Consider the following 23,083-nt stretch of genomic DNA (forward strand, 5'->3'; position numbering starts at 1 on the left):
TCTACATCAATTTTCTTTTTCTTCTTTTGTGATTTTTTAGCTGATTTTAATCTAAGACGTACTTCTGCAACTATGGGATTGTGTCCGATGAGATATCTGCTCCAGGATAAGTCTTTTCACTCTTTATACTACTGTGGAATCTTTTATTTATCATTATATAATCAATTTGATTTCGGACAATGTTATGTTAGTTATCTTGAGGCGATTTCCAAGTGTACAGTCTTCTGGGTGGAAGTTTAAACCAGGTATTTGCTATTGTTAGATCTTCTTCCTGACAGAACTGGACTAGGCGATCTCCTCTGTCATTTCTGGTGCCTAAGCCATGTTCGCCAACAATTTCTTCATCACCCCCTCTTCCTACTTTTGCATTGAAGTCACCCATCACTATGTTTATATCATGTTTCTTTGTTAGGTTTTTAATCTCTTTTAGGTGTTCATAAAACTCTTCAACATCTTCTTCACTTTTGTCAGCTGTGGGTGCATAAGCTTGGATGATATTTATGTTAACGTAGTTTCCCTTAAGTTGTAACAGCATTATCCTTTCAGAAAATGGAATCCAATTTAGTACTGATTTATTGATTTCTTCATCTACTATTACAGCTACACCATGTCGATGTTTGTTCTCATCATTCCCAGAGTAATACATTGTTGTATTATCTTGTTGACACTTTCCAGATCCTGGCCATCTTGTCTCGCAAATTCCCAAAATCCGGATGCCCAGCCTCTTCATTTCTCTTGTGGCATTTCTTAATTTGCCAGCTTCATACAGAGTTCTGACATTCCATGTTGCAATTTTAAAAATGGACACCATTTTGAGCCTGGAGATTCTTCGCACCCCTGTCCCATTTAAGGGATGCCGGGAACTTGGGGCCAATTGTAAGGGTTTGCTCGCCATGGTGGTTGTTCTGGAGATAAGGTAGAGCAGTAGTTTCTCCATTTGTTTTCTGCTCCGCAGTATTACAGACATACACAATATAATCATATTGCCATCTGCAAATCTCTGATCACAAGCTTTTCCGTCATCATTTGGCTTCTACCTTGTGTCAGTACTGACAATGCTGCTTCCCAATGTCAGGGGCAGTGACCCCAGCAGGTGCTTATTTAATGGTGGCACTACTCGCCATGTCATCGAGTTGTCATTGGGCTTTGTGAGGTTTTAAGTGAAACAGAGTTGCCACTTCTGCTCCCCCACGCCCTGATAGCTCAGTCGCTGTTGGTCCACGGCTGCTTATTCGTCAGATTGCTCTGTTTATATCGCAACTAGCCTCCATATCTGAAGACTGTTCTCCGATCCACCACCTGGGGATGCACCCGGTAGTAGTCAGCTCTGCCCCGGGCTCATCCTCTAATATAGTAGAGGTCAGCTCATCCTCTAATATAGTAGCTATATTAGAGGATAAAATCATCAAAGTTAATAAAAATCTTAAACATTGGATTGAGTTATTTTTTACACATCTTAATTAATAAAATATTAAGTAAAAATGTTTGAATCGTGCTCAATGTTTTCATCTTGTCATTCAGTTTGCCATAGCTGGCAATCGCTTTATCAAGATTTCAGCGGACTTTGAACTTTGTTCCATATCAGGATCAGCATCAAACAAAATTTCTTTAGCATACTCAGTGTTATCCGAATATACTGAATAAGGACTCATGAACCAACAAGGCCATAAAGGGCAATCATCTTGATTGTAAGGGAAGTGGCACTCCCATGGTCCCCTAGCTGGATCTATTCTCTTATTCCTCTACTTTGAGGAAGATCCAATCACTTTAATCTTTCCTATAAGGCCTTATCAGCCAACTCTTTGTACTTTATGACCATTATGCTATTAGAGTACTCGAGGGCAATGGGGTCTTTCCATTTCTGGCCTATATCTATGTCCTTTTTAGAAACCTCTACTATAATTTTACTCTATTCTTCTATAATCTACTCTTTCTCCTTCATTATACTCTATTCCTCCTATGGGTTTAAATTTGGAAGAAGCTAGTTCAGAAGCCTTAAGGTAGCAGCCCTACCACTGAATTATTCCATCACCAGGCTAGTCACCTAACATGGAGAACATTATTCTACTTTTAAGCCGACAGAGAAAGGTAATCGGAATGAATCTATGGAAAATGACCTTGGAATAGAAAACGTAAAACAAAAATGGAAACGACAAAATTTAATTCATATAGCAAACTGGAATGTAAGAGGAATAGCATATAAAGAAATATAATTAGACCAAATAGTAAATGAAAGAAATTTTCAAATTGGAGTAATCACTAAACAAAAAAGAAATTAAAAGGAACCATGAGAACTGAAAATTTTAATGTAATATATAGTGGAGTTGACAGAGACCAAAGGGCACAAGCAGGTGTTATGATTTGGATTCCTAATTCCCTTTCCAAACAGTTAAAACACTATAAATTATTGAATGAAAGCATAATAGAAGCTAGAATAAAAAGAAGGAAGAGAACAGGATAATATTGAATTTTATAATATATATTTATTATATATATTTATTATATATATATTTTTACAAAATATATATATAATAAAATAAATAAAAATTATTATGTAATATTAGCAGGAGACTTAAATGCAAGAAATGGAAACACGAAAATTAATAATAACATAGGAATATATGGAGAATATACTCTAAACAGGAATGGCAAAACAATGATCAACTTTGTAGTTTATAATAACTTTAAAATAATGAATTCTTTCTATAAAAATAAAGATATACATAAATATACTTGGGCAGTGAGGGGATGGAAATCAATATTAGATTATTTTATCTTATATGAAAAGACATCAAAATTCTCTTTAGATGTTGGAATTCACACAGGATATGAAATAAGTGACCACTTCCTCGTTAAAATAAAATTAAGATTACCACCTATATCACTACAAATAACAAGAACAGGAAGAAAATTTAAAGCATTTGTTTATAAAACAAGATTATTAAATGACACAAATATACAATGGTTATATGAACAAAGAATTAACCAATATTTAGATAAAATAAAACAAAATGAAGAAATAGAAATAGAATGGCTTAATATAAAAATCATACTAGCAGCAAATGAAAGGTTAGGAAAGACCAAAAAATTCAATAAAAAGAAAAAAAACTGAAGATATCTGATGATACAATCAAAGAAATAATCAAAATGAAAAAAGAAGTCTATCATAAATGGTTAAGCAGTAAAAGATTAGAAGATGAAATAGAATATAAAAGAATAAGAGCCACAGCTAAAAGAGAAGTCAGAAAAAGACAGAGAATCATGGAACAAATTTCTAATTTAGAACATGATTTATATAAAATAAGACCCATATAAAATAAGATTAAGTACAGATACTAAAGAAAACATAAAATTAAACACAGAATTGAAATTAGAAGAATTTCTATACAGAATTGTGGACAGATAAATATTTAAAAAAAGATAACTGGCAAACATCTAATGAAAATGAAATAACTAAAGAAGAATTAGAAATCAGTCTGAAAGAAACAAGAAATGGAACATCACCTGAAGAAGATAAGTTAGATCAGAATTATATAAATATGCAGGAATAAGATTCAAAGAAAGACTCCTATTATTTTTAAATAAAATCTATTCAACTAGTAATCTCCCAATAGAATGAAAAAAAAAAAACAATTGTGATTCCTATCTTTAAAAAAGGTAGTAAAGATGACCCTAAAAAACTATAGAGATATGAGTATACTAAATTCCTGTTAAAATATATATATAGCAGAATTTTAAATAACAAACTAATAAAATATTCTGAAAACTTTATTTTAGAAGTACAGAATGGATTTAGAAAAGGATAATCATGTATAGACCAGCCTTTTGCCTAAAATTAATAATAGAGAAAAGAAGAGAATACAATTTAGAAACACATATTACATTCATTGACTTTGAATTGAAAGTCATTTCTAATCTAATCCTGTGGCCTCCTCTTTAAGAGGGTTGCAGCTGATGGACAGTCTGCTTCCATGCCTCTCTATCTCTTGCTTCTATAAGATTCTCTTGCTCATCCAATCTTTGATGTTGTCTTTCCAATGCAGTTGGAGTCTTCCTCTTCCTCTCCTTCCCTCCACCATCACCTGCAATACTATTCTGGGAAGCTCTCCAGAAGAACTCCTCATTAAATGTCCTGCAAAAACTTTATTTTTCTTCTTTGGATACTAGCCATATAGTCTCTTTTCATTTTGAATCTTTTAAGAACCTCTTCATTGCTCACTCTTTCAGTCCAGCTGATACGATCGATTTTTCTCAAGCACCACATTTCAAATGCATTCAATTGGTCACTCATCTCCTTATTGATCGTCCAGGACTCACATCATATATCCCCCATGCTCCAGATCATTCACTGTCTTGAGGGTTCTTACTTTTAATTGTTTGTTCAGATTTCTGTTTCCTAATATGTGGTATATTTGGTAAAATGCTGCTTTTGCTTTTTTAATTCTTTTCTTAATTTCATAATTAGATCTATTGTCTTCTGTTATCCAACTCCCAAGGTATTCAAAACTTTTTACATTTTCTATTCTTTGTCAGTTCAAAGTGATTTCCATCCCATTATTTCCTTTCCTTGAAATCTTCACCACTTTCATCTTTTGAATGTTTATTTTAATTTTATATCTCTCATTTCCAACCCTGTTCAGTCTGTTGAAAATTCTTTGCAATCCTTCCCCTGTTTCGCTCATAAGTACAATGTCATCTGCATATCTTATATTATTTAATATAAGCTATAAAAAATTTAGTATAAGAAAAGCATTCAACAAAGTTAAAAGAAGTATTTTATTCAACATATTAAAAGAAAAACAAATACCAAATAATATTATAAAAGCTATCATAAGTATATATGAAAATAATCAAATACAAATAACATTAAATCATGAGTTATCATATATGAGAGAGATAAACCAAGGAGTCCGAGAGGACAGCATATCTTATATTATTTAATATAAGCTATAAGAAATTTAATATAAGAAAAGCATTCAACAAAGTTAAAAGAAGTATTTTATTCAACATATTAAAAGAAAAACAAATACCAAATAATATTATAAAAGCTATCATAAGTATATATGAAAATAGTCAAATACAAATAACATTAAATCATGAGTTATCATATATGAGAGAGATAAACCAAGGAGTCCGAGAGGAGTGTCTCCTTTCGGCAACACTTTTTAATATTTATCAAAATGAAATAATAATAATTATTATTATTTTATTATTATTACCTAAGACCCCCATGGAGTCAAAGACTCATCTAGGAGATCCTTTTATCAAACACACAGCTCATCCGTGCTTTAAACACATTCAAATTCTCTGTAGACACCACAATCTCAGGCAAGGCATTCCAATCATTCACAACTCTGAATGAAAAAAACCTGCCACTCACTCCCCTACTTACACCCTCCTTATACAGCTTCCAGGGATGACCTCTGATTCTCCCTTGATCTCCCACTATTTTCTGTAGAACCTCTCTAGCATTGATCCTATAACAACCCCTTAATAACTTGTAGGTCTCTATCATATCTCCTCACTTTCTCCTTTCCATCAGACTTTGCATGCAACATCTCAATCTTTCCTCATACTTGACATTCCAGAGGTCAGAAACTACCTTAAGTCAGTCACCTCTGGACCCTCTCCAAAATCTCTTCATCCTTCTGAAAATCAGGTGACCAAATGCAGGCACGATAGTAAATGTGTAGCCTAATCAAAGCCGTATACAATGAAACAAGAATCTCACTACTGCTACAAGTAAGTATCCTCCACATCATTCCCAGAAGCCTTTGTGTTGTCTTCACAATTTTTGGCTATGTGTCCCCTATATTTCAGATCCTTATCACTATCACCCTCAAGATCTCTTATTTCCTCCACCTCCAACAATATATCCTCACCAAGAATAAATTCTGCATCCCATTTTTGTTTTCCAAATTTTAAAACCTTACTTTTTCCAACACTGAACTCACATCCCCATTTGCTTGTTCAATCACTCAATTTATTCAAGTCTTCTTGCAAGGCCACAACATCTTCACTACTCTTTATGGTTCGTCCCAACTTTGCATCATCTGTAAACAACTGAATATCTCCATCCAAATCTTCACCAATATCATTAATATACAAGTTAAACAGCAATGGCCATAAAACAGACCCCTGAGGCATACCACTAGTAACTTTCCTTTTCCTGGATATCGCTCCCCATACACAACTTGTTGATGCCTATCAGATAGCCAGTCTCCAATCCACCAATCTAATATCCAACCCCATCGACTCCAGTTTGACTATCACCTTATCATGCGGTAATCTATCAAAAGCCTTTGCAAAATCTAAGTATATTACTGTGTATCCTTCTCCTCTGTCCATAGAAGCAGTCAGCTTATTGTAATAAGTAGATTACTAAAACATGAACTCCCTTTAGCAAATCCATGCTGTCCATCAAAGATAATAACATTGTTGTCAACCCAATTCTGGATCGTAGTTCTCACAAGCTTCTCCAATAACTTAACTACAACACCTGACACACAGATAGGCCTATAGTTTGATGCTTGAGTTCTATCACCTCCTTTATGAAGTGACACAATCTTGCCCTCCTTCCACTCCTTGGGAACTTGACCAAGTGCAAGACTTGTATTAAAAAAATATGTCAAGTCCGGCATCAACTCCCTGGGACATTCCTTCAGTATATGTGGTGATATATTATCAAGTTCCACAGCCTTATTTACATCAAATTTGTTCAAGTCTCCATACACCTCTTGCTCACTTACAGTCAGTCTCTCTTCCCACTGCTCTCAATCTCTCCATGAAGTCACATTCACAAGATTGAAAGACCTTTAAGAACTGCTTATTAAGTATCTCCACCACACCTTCTGCAACAGCTGTCTTTATACCATTTTCTCCAATCAATGTCATCCTTCCATAATCATTCTTTCTTTTGCTGGCTACATATCGAAAGAACTCCTTAGGATTCTTTTTGGCTTCATTAGCCAACTGCTGTTCATACCTCTCTTTAGCTACCCTCAACAACCAAGTCACCCCTTGCCTGGTGTTTGTAGTCCTCATGGAATTGGTTATTTACACTTCTCTTATGCTGCCTCCATAATGTCATTTTTCTCTGTATTCCACGTTAATCTCTTTATTCATCCATTTCACACCTACCTTATTTGACCTTCTGACCCTAGGAATACATTTAGACATTGCATCTACTAGATAGTTTTTGAAAATCCCCCAAGCTGCATTGATCTCTTTCCAGCTAACTCCTCATTCCATGCCACACCTGCAAACTGTCTCCTGAGCTTTTCATAATCATCCCCCTTGTTGTTCCACATATACCCTTTTCTGACAGTGGTCCTCACACTGCTGGCAACCACCAAGGTAATTACCGCATGGTCATTCTCACCAATTGGTGGGTGATTTGACACTTCATTTATAGTTACATCCTCTGATGAGATGACCAAATCTATGATCCTCAATCCTGTTATATAGTATCTGAGGTAGTTATTCCTCAAAAACTCCAGAAACTCATTTTCTTTACTTCCAATTGCTATCTCATCATTCCAGTCTATATTGCCATAATTAAAATCACCTATAATTATCACTCTTTTCTTATTTGCTTGGCTAATTTGATTATACATTTCATAGTCACTACCATCCACATTTCCTGGTCTATAACAACATTCAACCAAGTATTTCATTCAATTCACCTCTATCTCATACAATACTGCCTCAAAACCACTGGCACTAATTCCCTCTTGCATCTCTACTTTGTATGGACATAACTCTTTCTCTATCATCAATAGCACTCCCCTCCCTTTTTATCCCTTCTATCCTCATGAAACACATCATATCATTCCACATCTATTCCTATCAGGATATTGTCCTCATCTAACCATGTCTCACCTTATTCCAACAATTTTTGGGTTAACAGACTCAATTCGTACAACCATTTCATCTGCCTTGTTTCTTACACTTCTAGCATTTGTATATAAACACAACAGCTCATTCTTGGATCTAGAGGTAGTTCCACTAATAACACTCATTTGATGTGATCTCTCCATGTTCGACTGGGGCGATTTCCCTTTCTGCTTATTCATTTTAGAACTCTTTTCAATTCCAACTGTTTCCTCTTGATCCCAGATCAAGAGGAAATATAGAGGACATGTATATAGAGGCATGCTTCATGCCTTTATATACATGATATATGTTGCCCCAGTCCTGAAAATGATTTCTTTCCATAATGCCATTATATATTAAGAAGTCATTAGCTTCTATATACATGATATATGTTGCCCCAGTCCTGAAAATGATTTCTTCCCATAATGTCATTATATATTAAGAAGTCATTAGCCTCTATATACATGATATATGTTGCCCCAGTCCTGAAAATGATTTCTTCCCATAATGTCATTATATATTAAGAAGTCATTAGCTTCTATATACATGATATATGTTGTGCAAGTCCTGATTATGATTTCTTCCCATAATGTCATTATATATTAAGAAGTCATTAGCCTCTATATACATGATATATGTTGCCCCAGTCCTGAATATGATTTCTTCCCATAATGCATAGCATTATACATACTCATAAGGATATGTGCTTTGCGCTATGGGATACTAAGGCAAGGGATGTGAAGTCATTAACCTCTATATACGAGTTGCCCCAGTCCTGAAAATACTTCAGGTGCAAACTTTGTTTGCTTACACTTCAATAAAGGATTTAACCAAGTATATAATTTCTTGGTATCTTTAATTTATATTAAGTTATTAGAAAATTGATTAGCGAATTCGTAAAGGTGAAAAAATGTTTGACTAAACTTTGACAGGATCAGAACAAGAACATGCAGGAAAGTACTGAATTTGGTAATCAAAATATTAACAACAACAATAAGGTAAGTCAGTTAAAATCTAAGAAAAACAGAGGTGATATCGTACAGTGACTCAATTTTAAAATTTGCATTTGCCGAGGGGGAGGTCACCACTTCTAGTTTACCAGGAGCAAAAATTAAAAATATGACATGCATAATTGAAAACCAAAAAAGAAAAGTAAAAGAGATGGTAGTTTTGGTATGTAGTAATAATTTAAGTAATGATAAATATAGTATCAGAGAAGAAAGAAAAGGTCTGTTGGAAGAAGTGAGAAAGAAATGTGAGAGAGTAAAAATTGTAGAATTGCTACCCAGATATGACAGTACTGAGTTAAGAAGGAGGGTGATGATAGCAAATGATTTCACGTGCAGGCTGTATAGAAGATATGGATGTGAGTTTTTAGATGTGTGGGGTGTGTGTTTGATGGCAGAAAAGACTTGTATAAGAAGAGTATCCTGCATTTGAATTCATCTGGCATCAGAAGCCTGGAGAAGTTACTTCTTGATATGAGACCTAATGCAGAGAGTCAGGGAAACTAGATCATCAAGAGAGGAATGGGAAAAATGCGTGATATGCAAACGTGATAAAGATATGAATGTCTTTGAACATGGTTACGTATGTAACGAAGGGGTGGGAAAATATGCTTCAGGTTCAGACCTTTTAAGTATGTCTGGGGAGAGAAATGAGAAAATTCTAGAACAAGACAATAGATTGCATATCTAATTATAAGAATAAGCTAGGTGGTAATTTATTATATGTATACACAAAAACTCAACAAATTTGCATCTGATGGCAGGAGCATCAGAAACAAAGGGGTTGAGTTCATTGCTTTATTGAATATGATGTGACATAAGATTATACTAAATTTAGTTTAATCCTCTATCCAAGTGTATGCAAACAAAGTTTGTGCCTGAAGTATCTTCAGGACTGAGGCAACTCGTAGTAAAGGTGGACCAAGCTCTCATCACTCCTTGTGGCAGTATCTCCCATAATGCAAAACACATCTCCTTGCGGATATGTATAATGCCATGCATTAAGGGAAAGACCACTACCCAGACTGGTTTTGAACTTTATTGAGGTCTTTATTGAGTGGAAAATAAACTTCCAACATCTTTCTCTAAATCCAGAGTAATTTAATAATAAGATGGTACACCTTTTGGCAACTCATATAAGTAAATATGACCTCTCCATTGCTTCTGCCTTAGTATCACCACTTCTGGGTCTGGCTCCCACTGACGAGAATTATTCTGAGGATCCACATCTCAAAGGCTTTTAGTTTATTTTCACAATATTTTGATATTGTCCAGGTTTCTGCTCCATATAGCAGTGTTGACCATACGTAGCATTTGGACAGCCTAATTCTTGTTTTTGTGTGAATTTCCATTGAGGTCAGAATGTTTTTCATGCTAATGAAGGTTGATCTAGCAATTTCTATTCTTCTTAATATTTCCTTATCACACTTTCCACTCTCTGTAATTAGTTGACCCAAATATATATAGCTCTCTATTTGATCTAAAGTATTTCCTCTGATCTTAATATTTACATCAGATATTTTCCCTTGTTACCAGAATTTTTTTTGAAGTTGAAATTAAGTCCATATTTTTCACTTAGCTTCAGCATCTCTTCTAGTGGGTTTTGAAGATCTTTTTTATTTTCAGCTAGCATTACTGTATCATCTGCATATCTTAAGTTATTTATATTCCTGCCTCCTATGCTGATTCCTTTAAATTCTTCTAATTGCTGGAAGATATTTTCAGTATAGAGGTTAAACAATATAGGAGAAGGAACACAGCCTTGTCTGACACCCTTCTTTACTGGGAATTCCTCCGAGATTTCTGCTGATATTTTTATTGAGGCAGTTTGCTCCCAATATAGATTTATCAGTAATCTGGTATCTTTATCATCTACTCCTAAATTTCTGATGCATTTGACTAGTTGTTCATGTTTGTATATTGTCAAAGGCCTTTGTGTAGCCAATAAAACATAAGTATACTTCTTTCTGCTTCTCCAGATATCTTTCTATAATAGTTCTAATGTTGAAGAGTCATTCTCTAGTTCCTTTATTTTCTTGAAAACCAGATTGTGCTTCATTAATTTCCATTTTAATTTTATGTTTATTTCTTTCTAGTATGATATATAACATAACTTTTGCTATCTGACTGATCAAACTGATTGTTCTGACTCTTCACATTTGATTGTCTTCGATTTTTTAGGTATTGGTAGGAACGTTGAGTTATTAAATTCTTTTGGCAGGTGTCCAGTTTTGTATATTTTGTTACATATGTCAGTCAGTGATCTTATAGCCTTATCATCTAAAGCCTTTAGATATTCTGCCATAATTCCATCTGCTCCTAGGGCTTTTCCTGGTCTCAGTTTCCTAATGGCATTTGTTACTTCCCAGGTAAGAATAGTAGACCCCTCCAAATCTTCTTGCATTGGCTTATCTATTCTATCATGATTGTAGAGTTCCTTTGAATACTCTACCTATCTATCCCTTATTTTGTCTGTCTCCATTAGGATGTTTCCACTGATATCTTCAATGCAATGAGAGCCTACCCTTTTGCAAGATTTGCTAGTTAGCTCCCTAACTTTTTTATGAAGTTCTCTGGTTTTGTCCAGAAGTTCAATTTCCTTGCATTTGTCATTGAGCCATAGTTCTTTTGCAATCCTACATTCTTTCCTGATCTCCTTATTTAAGTTCTTGTATTCAGGATGATTTTTGTGTTTCTTTCTTTCCTCCATCATTTTCAGTATCTTGTCATTCCTCCAGGGTTTACTCATTTTCTTCTCAAATTTGGGAATTGTTTGTTTTACTGCCTTTTTTTTATGCCCTCTTTAAATTTCTGTCATCTATCCTCAATCTTATCTTTATGGTAAGGATACTTGGTGGGATCAGGAACATTAACAGCAGTAGATTGTGCCAGTTCCTTTAAAAATTTATCTTGCATTTCTTGATTTTTAAGGGAGCCAAGATCATATTTTTCTATGTTTAGAGGTTTGATTGTTTTCTTTAATTTTATAGCTGCTTTAATGACCACAGGATTGTGGTCTGATCCAATATCAGCCCCTGGGTATGTTTCGCTTGTAAGATGTTATTCCGGAATCTTTTTTTTACTCATTACATAATCAATCTGGTTCCTACAGATGTCTGCAGGACTTTTCCATGTGTAAAGTCTTCTAGGAGGGTGGCTAAATAAAGTATTTGCTATTACCAGATTGTTTTCTTCACACAACTGTATTAATCTTTCTCCTCTTGGATTTCTATGTCCCAGGCCCTGGTTTCCTATGCAGGAAGAGATCTTTTCTGAGCCTACTTTAGCATTTACATCTCCCATAATGATAGTTATGTCATCTGATTGAGCATTGTAGTGCATTTTGGATGTCTTCATAGAAACATTCTACATCTTCATCGGGGTAATCAGAAGTAGGTGCATATATTTGGACAATAAAAATATTAAAAGGTTGAGCTGCAATTTTTAATGCAATAACCTGTCACTTAAATCCAAGTAAGGATTGCACAATCTTATTTTTTAGTACAAATGCTACTCCATTCCTATGACTGTCTCCACATGAGCATATAATTGAATGGCTCTTTCTGTTTATTTTTCCATTATTAGTCCATTTGACTTCCCTGATAGCAGCAATGTCAATTTTCATTGCTTCAAAGTTCTTGTATAATGGTTATCTAACTTCCCAGCTTCATATATTGTCCTTACATTCCAAGTTGCAAGCCTTAAGAGAAGATTCTTGGTTTTCAGACATGAAGGATCAGGAGATACCCTCCCTGGAGGGTTTAAGGTATCTTCGTCATATGCTATTTTCATAGTATCCATCTTATGTTCCCGATTTTCTTCAACTGTTTGCGATGATGCGAAGATAGCCAGGGCAATCAGGGATGCCACTGAATATTCAGCAATTACACAATAATTTAAATAGACTGGAAATTTGTTCAAATGAAAATGGGCTATCAGTTTAATGTTAGTAAGTGTAAAGTTATGCACTTTGGCATGATTCGAGTTCTAGCGGCATATTATATTAGTGGGGTTATGCTACAAGAAATTGAAGAGGCAAGGGATCTTGGCATATTGGCGGATAGGAATTTAAAGTTCAACGGTCACATAGCAAAAGTTACAAATATAACTCAGAGAATAATTGTGATATTGAAGCGAACCTTGACATGTAAGGATAAGGAAGTCATTTTGCCTCTTTATAAGGCTTTGATAAGAGCACACCTGGATTATTGTGCATGGATTTGGTCTCCCAAGGTTCAAGGGGATAAAGCTGTGGAAAGGGTGCAAAGAAGAGTTACAAAGATTATATCTGGATTATGGGATTTAGATTATGAGGACAGATTGTGAGTATGTGGATTGCAGACTCTGGTTAACAGTAGAAATAGGGTTGATATGATATGATATGCTAGAGGTCTATAAACCTTTGAATGGATGTTATAGGATATCAACCGATGAAAATTTTCATTATATGGAAGGTGGCGAGAGAACATGGCAGCATCCATGGAAGTTAAGTTTGTTCACAGTCAAGAAAGGGGTAAGAGCCAGGTTTTTCTCCCAGAGAGCAATGAGTGAGTGAAATAATTTGTCCTTAGGGGGATAGTAGTGAGTGCATCTAGTGTGAATGAATTAAAAGGGAAGGTATGAAAGCTGGTTTTGGTGATTTTTAGTCTTCCTCAATGAGTCCTTGACTCCCTGAAGGTCTCATATAATGATAATAATAAATTCACAATTTCACCATAGAACTTACCCTGAAAGTGGTGACAATATACTTCTTATTGCTAAGGCCATAATCATCACTGTCATAAAAGAGATTAAGATTTCGAGTGATGTTGATTTTAGTTCCTTGTATTATTGAACCTATCTATAACGTAAGCAAAATTTTAGAAAAGAAATATACTTCATACAAACTTAATCTAATACAACACTAAAAATTTATCTAATGCATCCAGCAATGAAGTCTAATTACTCATAGAAACCTAGATATATATGTAATGTCAATAATATTAAAAGTTAACCAATTAAAAAGCATATATTTCTTCATAAATTTCTAAAGAAATGCAATAACAATAAAAATTATTCAACAAAATATTTTGAATGATTTTTTAAGACATAAAATAGGTGCTATGTTTATTATTTTAATTAATTCAGTGATAATGCTAAGATTGAAACCAACAGTAAGTATATAGCTAAACTATGTTCCATTGATCATTCTGCATTTAGCCTACTCTATGCAGATTTAGACACCCGGTTCTCAAGATGAAAAGTTAGTGTCATTCCTCAGAATGTGTGGTATGATAACAGATTGAGAGAACCATTTGTGGAGCTTGCTGGACAGGAAAGGTGATATGATTGAGAGATATAAGTAGTGATGAGTTTGTAACAAATGAATATTTTTTACAAACTCCTCGCTACTTATATCTCTCTCTGGAGAACATTTTCATAACAAGAACAGAGATAAGATCGGAAAAATTAGGCCACCTATTGACAATGTATAAGGAGAGTGAAAGCAAGAAAGTGTGGAGTAGATTGTTTGCTTGTTGAGTGGCAGTTAAGTAGAATGCATTGTCTGAGAGTATCTGACTATGTGAGTAGTGTGTGAGTATATTATAGAATACTGATATTGTCAGTGATATTGTTAATTGATCACAGGGAAATATTGAGTTGTTTGCAGATAAGCTAGAAGGTAACTAATTAATGGCAATGCCTGTTTATTGTAGATAGGGGTAGGGTTTGAAATTTGGGATCTACAGATGGGAGGCTACATATTCTTTTTGGTGAACTATGCAGGAGGATGTGGAAGACGCATAGGTTCTTTGGGTGATAGTAGATAGAAATTCCAAGTTTAGGAAATTGAGAAGGTAATAAATACAACCCAGAGGATTGTTGTAATACTGAGAAGAATCTTGACTAGCTGAAAGAAAAGGATGGCTGTATAAGGTCCTGATCAGACCACATCTCTATTTTATATTTACTGGCATCTGAAGGGGATGAAGAAATTTTAGAGAGAGGGTGCAAAAACAAGAACAGTAACAAACACAATATCAAGACTGTGGAACATTGGTTATAAGGAATGACTGACAACCTGTAAATTACATAGTTTGGTGGACAGAAAATAAGGGGATGATGTGATTGAAATAAATAAGATGCTGAAAGTTATTTACTGGATGGGCACTGGGATAATTTTTCATATGGTAAAATAGGTGGTCAGGACAAAGAGAAGGACCATCCCTGAATGACATACAAATTAGTGATGAATAACAGGGAGTAAGAAACTAGCTATTTTTTTTTATTTTTATGTTGAGTGTAATAGCATGGAATGCATTGCCAGAGAGGGTAGTAAGAGGGCAGACAGTAAATAAGTTTGGTGTGTTTGTAGTGAAAAAAGGATGGGCAGCTGCTGCTCTTGTTTTAACAGGCTCAACAGAAATGGAAGAATGATGGTTGTCAGATTAATGGGGCAGTGGCCATGGAAGTACATCTAGAACAGACAGAATTGAAACATCTGAAATAGAGGTTGAAGTCAGTCTGAAAGAGGTATCATCTATGAACAAAATTACTCTCCAGACAGCCATGAGAATTTGTAAGGTTTTAGGTGCACCATCCTAAGCATGTCAGCAGTATTCTAAGGATGAATGGATTTGGGCTTTGTATAAAGTTAGTAGCTGGGTGGGTGAGATGCTATCTGGTGATTCATGTATGACTTGGGGTAAGGGTAACTAAGTTGAGATTCCTTTCGTGAGAGAAAAGGCAACACCAGATTTTGGTGGCATTGAAGGTGACCAGATTGTTCTTGTCCCATTGAAGGATGGTATGGAGATCAATGTTAAAGCTACTGGTTGAAGATGATCCTGAGCCTTGGGCCATTTCAGGAATGCATGGTTTGTCAAATGAATAGGTGAATGGAGAGCAGTGTAACAAGCAAAGTTGTGAATAGGATTAGTGGTGATTGAGAGTAGGTCATTTATGTATAGGAGAAAAGGTGAACAATGGAACCCCAAGGCACTTTTGCACAGATGGCAAAGTTCAAAGAGAAGAAGTCATCAATCATGACATGAAGTGAATCACCAGAGAGAAAGCTGGCTATCCGATTACAGAGGATGATAGACAAACAAAAGGATGGCAATTGGTTTAGCAAGCCTTGATGCCAGATGCAATCAACAGCTCTGGAAATGTAAAGAATAAGTTCTTTACATTTAACAATATGCTTTTTTGATGACTTTTTTTCCATTATTCATAGAGGACTGAGGCAATGGTAACTGGTTAATAGTCTGACAGTAGATGTCTATCTCCCTGTTTTTGGAACAGACTGAATATATGATTGACTCCATGCATTGGAATAAGTGCTAACTTATTCCAATGCATGGAGTAAGAATAGAATAGAGGCCTGTAGAGATGATACAGGATAGGTGTTAGCTCTGGAGCACAATGTTTGAGTAAAATTGGAGAAATGCTATTATGGCTACTTAAATATGAAGAGCTAATAAGCTTCATTTCGGCGATATAAACATTATTTAAATTAAGGGGATATTAAATCCCACATTGTTTTAAAACCGAATAAGAAACTCAAAGATTGGAATCAGAGAGTTTCATGCTGATATAGAAAACTATAAAGTATCGGCGACACTAGCGTTAGCCAATGCAAGTGACCCTAGTATGTAGTACAATACCGGACAACTCATAGCAAAGGTGGTGAAGTTCTGATCGCTATTCTTAGGTATTTTCCATAATGTAAAAACACATTTCCTAGGAAATGTAGTATATAAGTTCTTTTTGCTATACACTTTGGTATCAATTTGGTCTAGCTATTCACTGATGAAGCCTCAAAAAAGGCTGAAACCGGTCTGGGTAGTGACCTCCCACCATAATGTAATAACAGCATACATTTCCTAGGAAATGTGTTTTTACATTATGGAAAATACCTAAGAATAGCGATCAGAACTTCACCACCTTTGCTACGAGTTGTCCGGTATTGTACTACGTACTGGGGTAACTTGCATTGGCTAACGCTAGTGTCGCCGATACTTTATAGTTTTCTATATCGGCATGAAACTCTCTGATTCCAATCTTTGAGTTTCTTATTCGGTTTTAAAACAATGTGGGATTTAATATCCCCTTAATTTAAATAATGCTATTATGGCTCAAAATTCTTATTAGTGTCCAAGTTGTTGAGTATTCTACAAAAACCAAATGAAAGTGAAAGCCAAAAAACCACAGGAGGCATGTGGTGCTTGGTTGCTAGTATAGTAAGAGGGGATTTGCTGTAGTCTTTATCTTTGGGTGCTATAACAGTGGTGTCATTTGGATGAGAGAGAGAGACATGGAAGTGCAGGTAAGCAGCAGAAGTTCCATTCAATTGCCTAAACAAGGGACCAAAAGACATGGCTTTCATTTGGAGTGGAGGAAAGTTTTCTGCTGCCAGCCTTTATGAAGTGAAATTTGGAAATTTAGATTTGCTGTTTATTGTGCACTTCAGCATAGGCTAAATATGAAGCTGGAATTCTTGTGATATGCCACTCTGTGGTAAACTGGATGTTTTTCTTCAAATGTTTGGTATATGTTCTTCTGAACCCTTGGAGAGTGGATGAGAATTTTGAGGTTGTCCTACTTGGCACCTTTGTAGTGGCAAAGGACATGAGATTGGAGTGGTTGGAGGAAGGGCATTTAGTGAAAGAGGAAACTTTCACTTGATCTGAATTACTGTGAGGAGAGGTGACTTTTATGGTGTATAGTGAAGGAGAACTGGTTATCTTAGGTCACTGCTTATAGCAGAGACTGCATCTCATCCAGCCGGGTTGGTATTTTTGGAAAAAGGGGACTAGTCTGAGTTTTGGACATTAACAACAACAACAACAACAATAACAACAACAACAGTTACCTAGAAAGATGACTTCACTATTTGTATAGCTGGATTGCAGATTATGGAAGGTGGGTTCAGTTTTTTTTTTTTTTTTTTTTTTTGAGCTCAAACAGCAGTACATGCAATAGATCAATGTTATTAATGGGGAAAGAAAACCTTGAGCCAGAGGAGATCTAAAGTAGAAGATTCTAAATTAGCTATTCTCTGCTAAATCAACTTCAGATTTTGTAAAGGCACAGGTACCTCTCACCTTTCCAATGTATAATCCCTTCTGCATTAATCTGGTAAAATTCCTCACTAATTTATGTGTCTACCATGTCACTTCTCACCTGCCTATCCACTAAACTGTGCAATTTACATTTCCTCAATCTTTATCCATAACCAGCATACATTCTTGATAACCTTAATTACTTGTCTCTCAACCATATCCAGAATTTCTACATCACAATGAAAACTAGGTGCCCCAATTTGAGTAAGTACAACAATCTATGTGTCGTTTGACCAATGTTTTATACAGTGAAACAGCTACATACTTATTCTTACTTTAGAATAAAGTAATATGGATGGTCAACAAAAGAAAAATGACAGTATATATATTTTTCTGGTTAGAATGAGTGCCATGATTAGTTATTATTTAAGTTATAAATTATGGATTTAAATATCAGGTTGTGGTCTGGACATTTCATGAGATCAATGAGTTGTGTATGGGGAAGCAGTAATGGGGAGAAGGAAGGTTCTGAGTTCGAGTTCAGGGCTCAGTACCATGACCATTACCTTTTATGTCAATAATATTTTTACTGTATTGCAAGGAGATATTCAGTTATTTACAGATGATGATGTGAAGCTTGGGAGGGTAATTAGTAACAGTGCTGATACTATGGCTGTTCAAGAGGATTTCAAGAAGCCCGAAAGTGGACAAATAATGGGATGTCAGTTTAGCGCCTCCGTAGTGCAATTGGAAGAACGACGGTACATTGCGCCATTCGATTGGAAAAGGCCTAAGTTCGATTCTTGTCATGATGGGAGGAATCTTTATATGGACGTTTTCAATCGAAGGTGAGTTAGCTGATCTCATATGGAGGTAGCAGGGTTTTTTCTCCTGGAAACTCGGTTTTTTTATCCCACATACAGACAAATCGGCCCTTCAGAACATACGCAATTTACAGACAAAAAATGCTAGCTGTAGTGGTGGCGGGCAGTAGATGGTGCTGATGTGAATGATTGGTAGTAGAGGATCGGTATAGTTGTGCAGACGGAGAGTTGTACAATAGGTGTCCTCCCACGATGAGTCTTTGGACTCCTTGGAGGTGTCACGAATAATAATAATAACATAACTATGTGTAGTTTGAAATTTGGAATCCGTAAAATGTGAAACTGCATGCTCTTCTGGAGGAATATTATTAGTATTACTATTATTGTATGAGCTATCATTGTATAGCATGGAGTCTGAAGACTCATCATGGGAGACTCAAACTATCCACAAAATCTATCATACCTCTCCTTGAACCCATTAACAGACAAAGCACTCACAACCGACTCTAGCAACCTATTCCACTCATTCACAACTCTTGAAAAAATCAAGTCCTCACACACTTACTAACCACCTTTATTCAATTTCCTTGTTCTGGCCTTTCTAACCAAGTATTGAAACATTTTCCCTGCATAAATCCTATAAAACCCTTTAAGCAAATTATGTGTTTCTATCATATCTCCTTTTTCCTCCTATCAACCAGCTTATACAATCCACACACCCTCAATCTATCCTCATAGGGAACATTCCACAGACTTCTCACCATCTGGGTCACTCACCTCTGAATCTTCTCCATTGCTTCCTCATCATCAAGAAACTCAACAGACCACATCTGAGCACAGTAATCAAGGTGTGGACGTATCAAAGTCTTATAAAGAGTAATAAGTTTCTTATCTCTACTTGTTAATGTGTTCTTCAGTAACCAAGTAATTGTATGGGATACCTTAGCAACATGTCCTCTGAACTTGAATTATCTGTTTACTATCATCCCTAAATCTCTAGCTTCATCTATTTCCTGGAGTACAGTTCCATCAATGTGGTACAGAGCTTGTAATCTATTTATCCCAAAATGCATAACTTTAAATTTCTCAACATTAAACTGATACCCATTATCTTTTGCCTATTTAAATTGTCCTGCAAGCTCTCCACATCATCTTGGTTAACTATTACACTACCTAAATTTGTATCATCAGCAAACAACTGAATATTTCCTTTTGGGTTATTTCCTATATCATTTATGTACAAATTAAACAGTAGTGGTCCCAACACTGAACCTTGTGGCACACCATTAGTCATCTGTTTTTGATTGATTCTGTCTCCCCATATACCACTTTTTGATATCTATCCAGCAGCCACCCTCTTATCCATTTAACCAGTGTTATATCCATCCTCATTTGTATAACAGTGTTCCATGTGGTATTCTGTTAAATGGCTTTGCAAAATCCAGCAAAATCAGCATGTAGTCATTTCCTTTATCCAACTCAGCTGTTACTCTATTATAAAAAGTAACTAAATTACTAAAGCATGATCTACTCTTCACAAAGCCATGCTGCCCCTCATACAGTATCATATCTTTATCTACTCCTTCTTGAATTCTCTTCTTCAACTAACTTTTCCAGTACTTTTACCACCATGCCAGAGATGTTAATTAGTCTATAATTTACTACTCCAGTCTTAGAACCTCCCTTAATGTAAGGGAATTATTTTGCCCTCTTTCCACTCCCTGGGAGCTCTACCAGTGCTGAGACTTAAATTAAGGAGCCTAGTAAGAGGCATTGCCATTTCTCTTTCATTCTCACAAAACCCGAGCTGATATCCCATCTAATCACACAGATGTATTTACATTGAGATTCTGCAATATTCTAAGAAGCTCCAATTCATCCACCTCTGTTCCACAGAGGTGGATGAATTGTGTTTATTAGTGTCTGTCACATAGGTTAAAGCAGTAACCTCACTAGGAAGATATGTGCTTGCAAAGTGGTCACTCAGTAACTCAACTATTTTATATCCTTCTGTTACCTAGTGATCATCATCACTCATTAAAGTTAATCTTCCATGGTCATTCTTCCTCTCACTTGCCATGTAACAAAAAAACAGTTTAGGATTTCCTTCAGCTTGTTTGGCTAGATTCTTCTTGTAATCTGATTTTGCCTTCCTTGCTATGCTGGCCACCTTGATTGCCTGAGCTTTGTACTGTTCATGAATTTGCTGGTCACCATTATCTTTATATATTTGACTCTACAAAAAATTTCTTCCGCATTAATTTGTGTAGTGTAGTGTTGTGTGAAGTTGTGTAGTGTTGGAAAGAGCTCCTGAAAGATAAGTGTTATTTTGAGTGATAATTGTAATATTTCATGAATTATAGTGTTATACTATTTATTTTTGATAATCAAGGTGTCGGCATGATTTTTTAGTTGTGGCATTCTTTAAATATAACAATGGCAGTACTTACGAGGTCAAGCACGTGGGCATTGACCAGTGTGAAGGGAAAGTGCCATGAAAATCAAGTGGCATAAACAACATAGACTTTTCAAAAATTATTTGATATTGTGTGAGTGTAATATATATGCATGGCAGAGTGTTTGTGGGGGGAGAGAGAGAGAGAGAATGAACGGGAGATGAGAGAAAGTATAGATTTGTAGGAAGTGCAATATATTAATAAACCATAAGGCAATCAATGTGAAACAGACTGAAAAGATATAAGATGGTGTAAATGAAAGAAAAGGAAATGAAGCAAAAGCCAGTGAAAATAAAGGAGTGAAAGAATGCAAGAATGTGGAAGCAAAAGTTAGTGATAAGAGAGCAAAAGAAAGTACGAATGACAAAATGAAAGTAAGGTGCAGCAGACGGAGCAGAAGTGAAACAGCCGGAGTGACAGTGAGTGAAATTGTTGGAATGAAAGATTTGATGAAACAGTTGTTGAAAATGAAAAAAGGAATATGCGGAGTGATTTTAGATGTTTAGTGGAAAATAATGAAAGTATGCATGAGAATAGAATGAAAGAAAAAAGAGTAAAACAGGTGATGTGTGATTCCAGGATAGCAGTATATGGGATTTGATAGTTATAGGATTAGTTAATGAGAGAGTCCATAAGGTCTGTTATCTAGGAGGGAGAAAGTACGATAATTCAAGCATTGGACACAAGGAAGAAATGAGCAAGAGAGTTAACAGTAATTGACAAATCTAAGTGGACAAAAGGAGCATGTGAGGGCAAATATCAGGAGGTTATTGAGAAGAATGAAAGATAACAGTGAAGTGGGAAAGGTTGTTAGTGTGTTGTAGAGGTATGACAATGATGAGTTGCTATGGGGAGCCAAAATCATGAATAGTATGCTAGCGGAGCTGTGTGAGGAGAAGGGAGTACAGTTTGTGGATGTGTGGAATGTATTTGAGGAAAGAATAAAATTATACAGACATGATGGTTGCATTTGAATATTTTTGGAGTGAGTCACAGGAAAAAATATTGCTAGATGAAACAACAGTGTGTGGACATACAGTGTGTTATGTGTGCAAGAGTCAGTGGTGGACATGGCATAGGGATAGTGGATGTTGAAAGTGGCAGTAATGTGTGTGTATGAAAATGGAGTATATTGTGATATGGGTGGGAAAGTTGAGACTGAGTAGATATATGTGGTAAATTGTAATAATCTAGAGGCAGTACAAGATCAATAATGGTAATAATCAGTTACATGAGGAGTATAAAGAACAAACCAGGAGAGTGACTAGATATGTGGCAAGTAGAATGAAGAATGATCATGGTAAGATGATGTTAATGGATGAAAATGGTAGAATGGTAACTGCTGCAGAAGACATTGATGAAGTATTCAGTGATCAATTTATAAGGATATATCATCCTGATCAGGGTGGAATCATGAGGAACATATGTGTAGAGGACATAGGACAGGATGGCTTAATTGCAAGTGAACAGGAGGTATCTGAGGAAATAAATAACCTTGATGTTGATAAAGCGATAGAATTTGATGACATAGCACCATGCATCTTAAAGGAATGTTCCAGGGAACTGGCAGTAGCATTGGCATGCCTGTCTAATAAGTCTTACAACAGTAAAGATTCAAAGGGAGTGGAAGAAGGGTAAAATTGTTCCACTGCATAAAGGTTGTGATAAGGCTGCAGCTTCAAATTATAGGCCAATCTGTATGTCGGTATGTGGTGAAGGTACTGGAGAGAGAGTGGTGAGAAGTAGGATACAGAAATTTGTTGATCACAGCAGTATTCTCTATTATCAGCATAGGTTTATTAAAGAGAATTAGAACTTACTTATATACTATAACAAGGTGACAAATACCTTGGACAGGGGAGATACATATACAGTCG

At 35.6% G+C, this 23,083-nt stretch overlaps 1 protein-coding gene across 1 annotated transcript in view; it reads right to left on the minus strand.

Annotated features, from left to right (window-relative positions):
- LOC150100948 (glutamate receptor ionotropic, kainate 2-like) overlaps nt 1–23,083 on the minus strand; it is a 369,413-nt gene that overhangs the window by 103,562 nt on the left and 242,768 nt on the right. The window contains exon 9 of the mRNA XM_090401147.1: nt 13,609–13,722. Within this exon, the coding sequence (XP_090257273.1) occupies nt 13,609–13,722 (114 nt within the window). The remainder of the gene's footprint in view (nt 1–13,608; nt 13,723–23,083) is intronic.

Source organism: Typopeltis vanoorti, chromosome 12 (assembly GCF_054136105.1).
Source record: "Typopeltis vanoorti isolate ZY-2024b chromosome 12, IOZ_Tvanoo_1.0, whole genome shotgun sequence".
In the NCBI taxonomy this organism is placed as follows: Eukaryota; Metazoa; Arthropoda; class Arachnida; order Uropygi; family Thelyphonidae; genus Typopeltis; species Typopeltis vanoorti.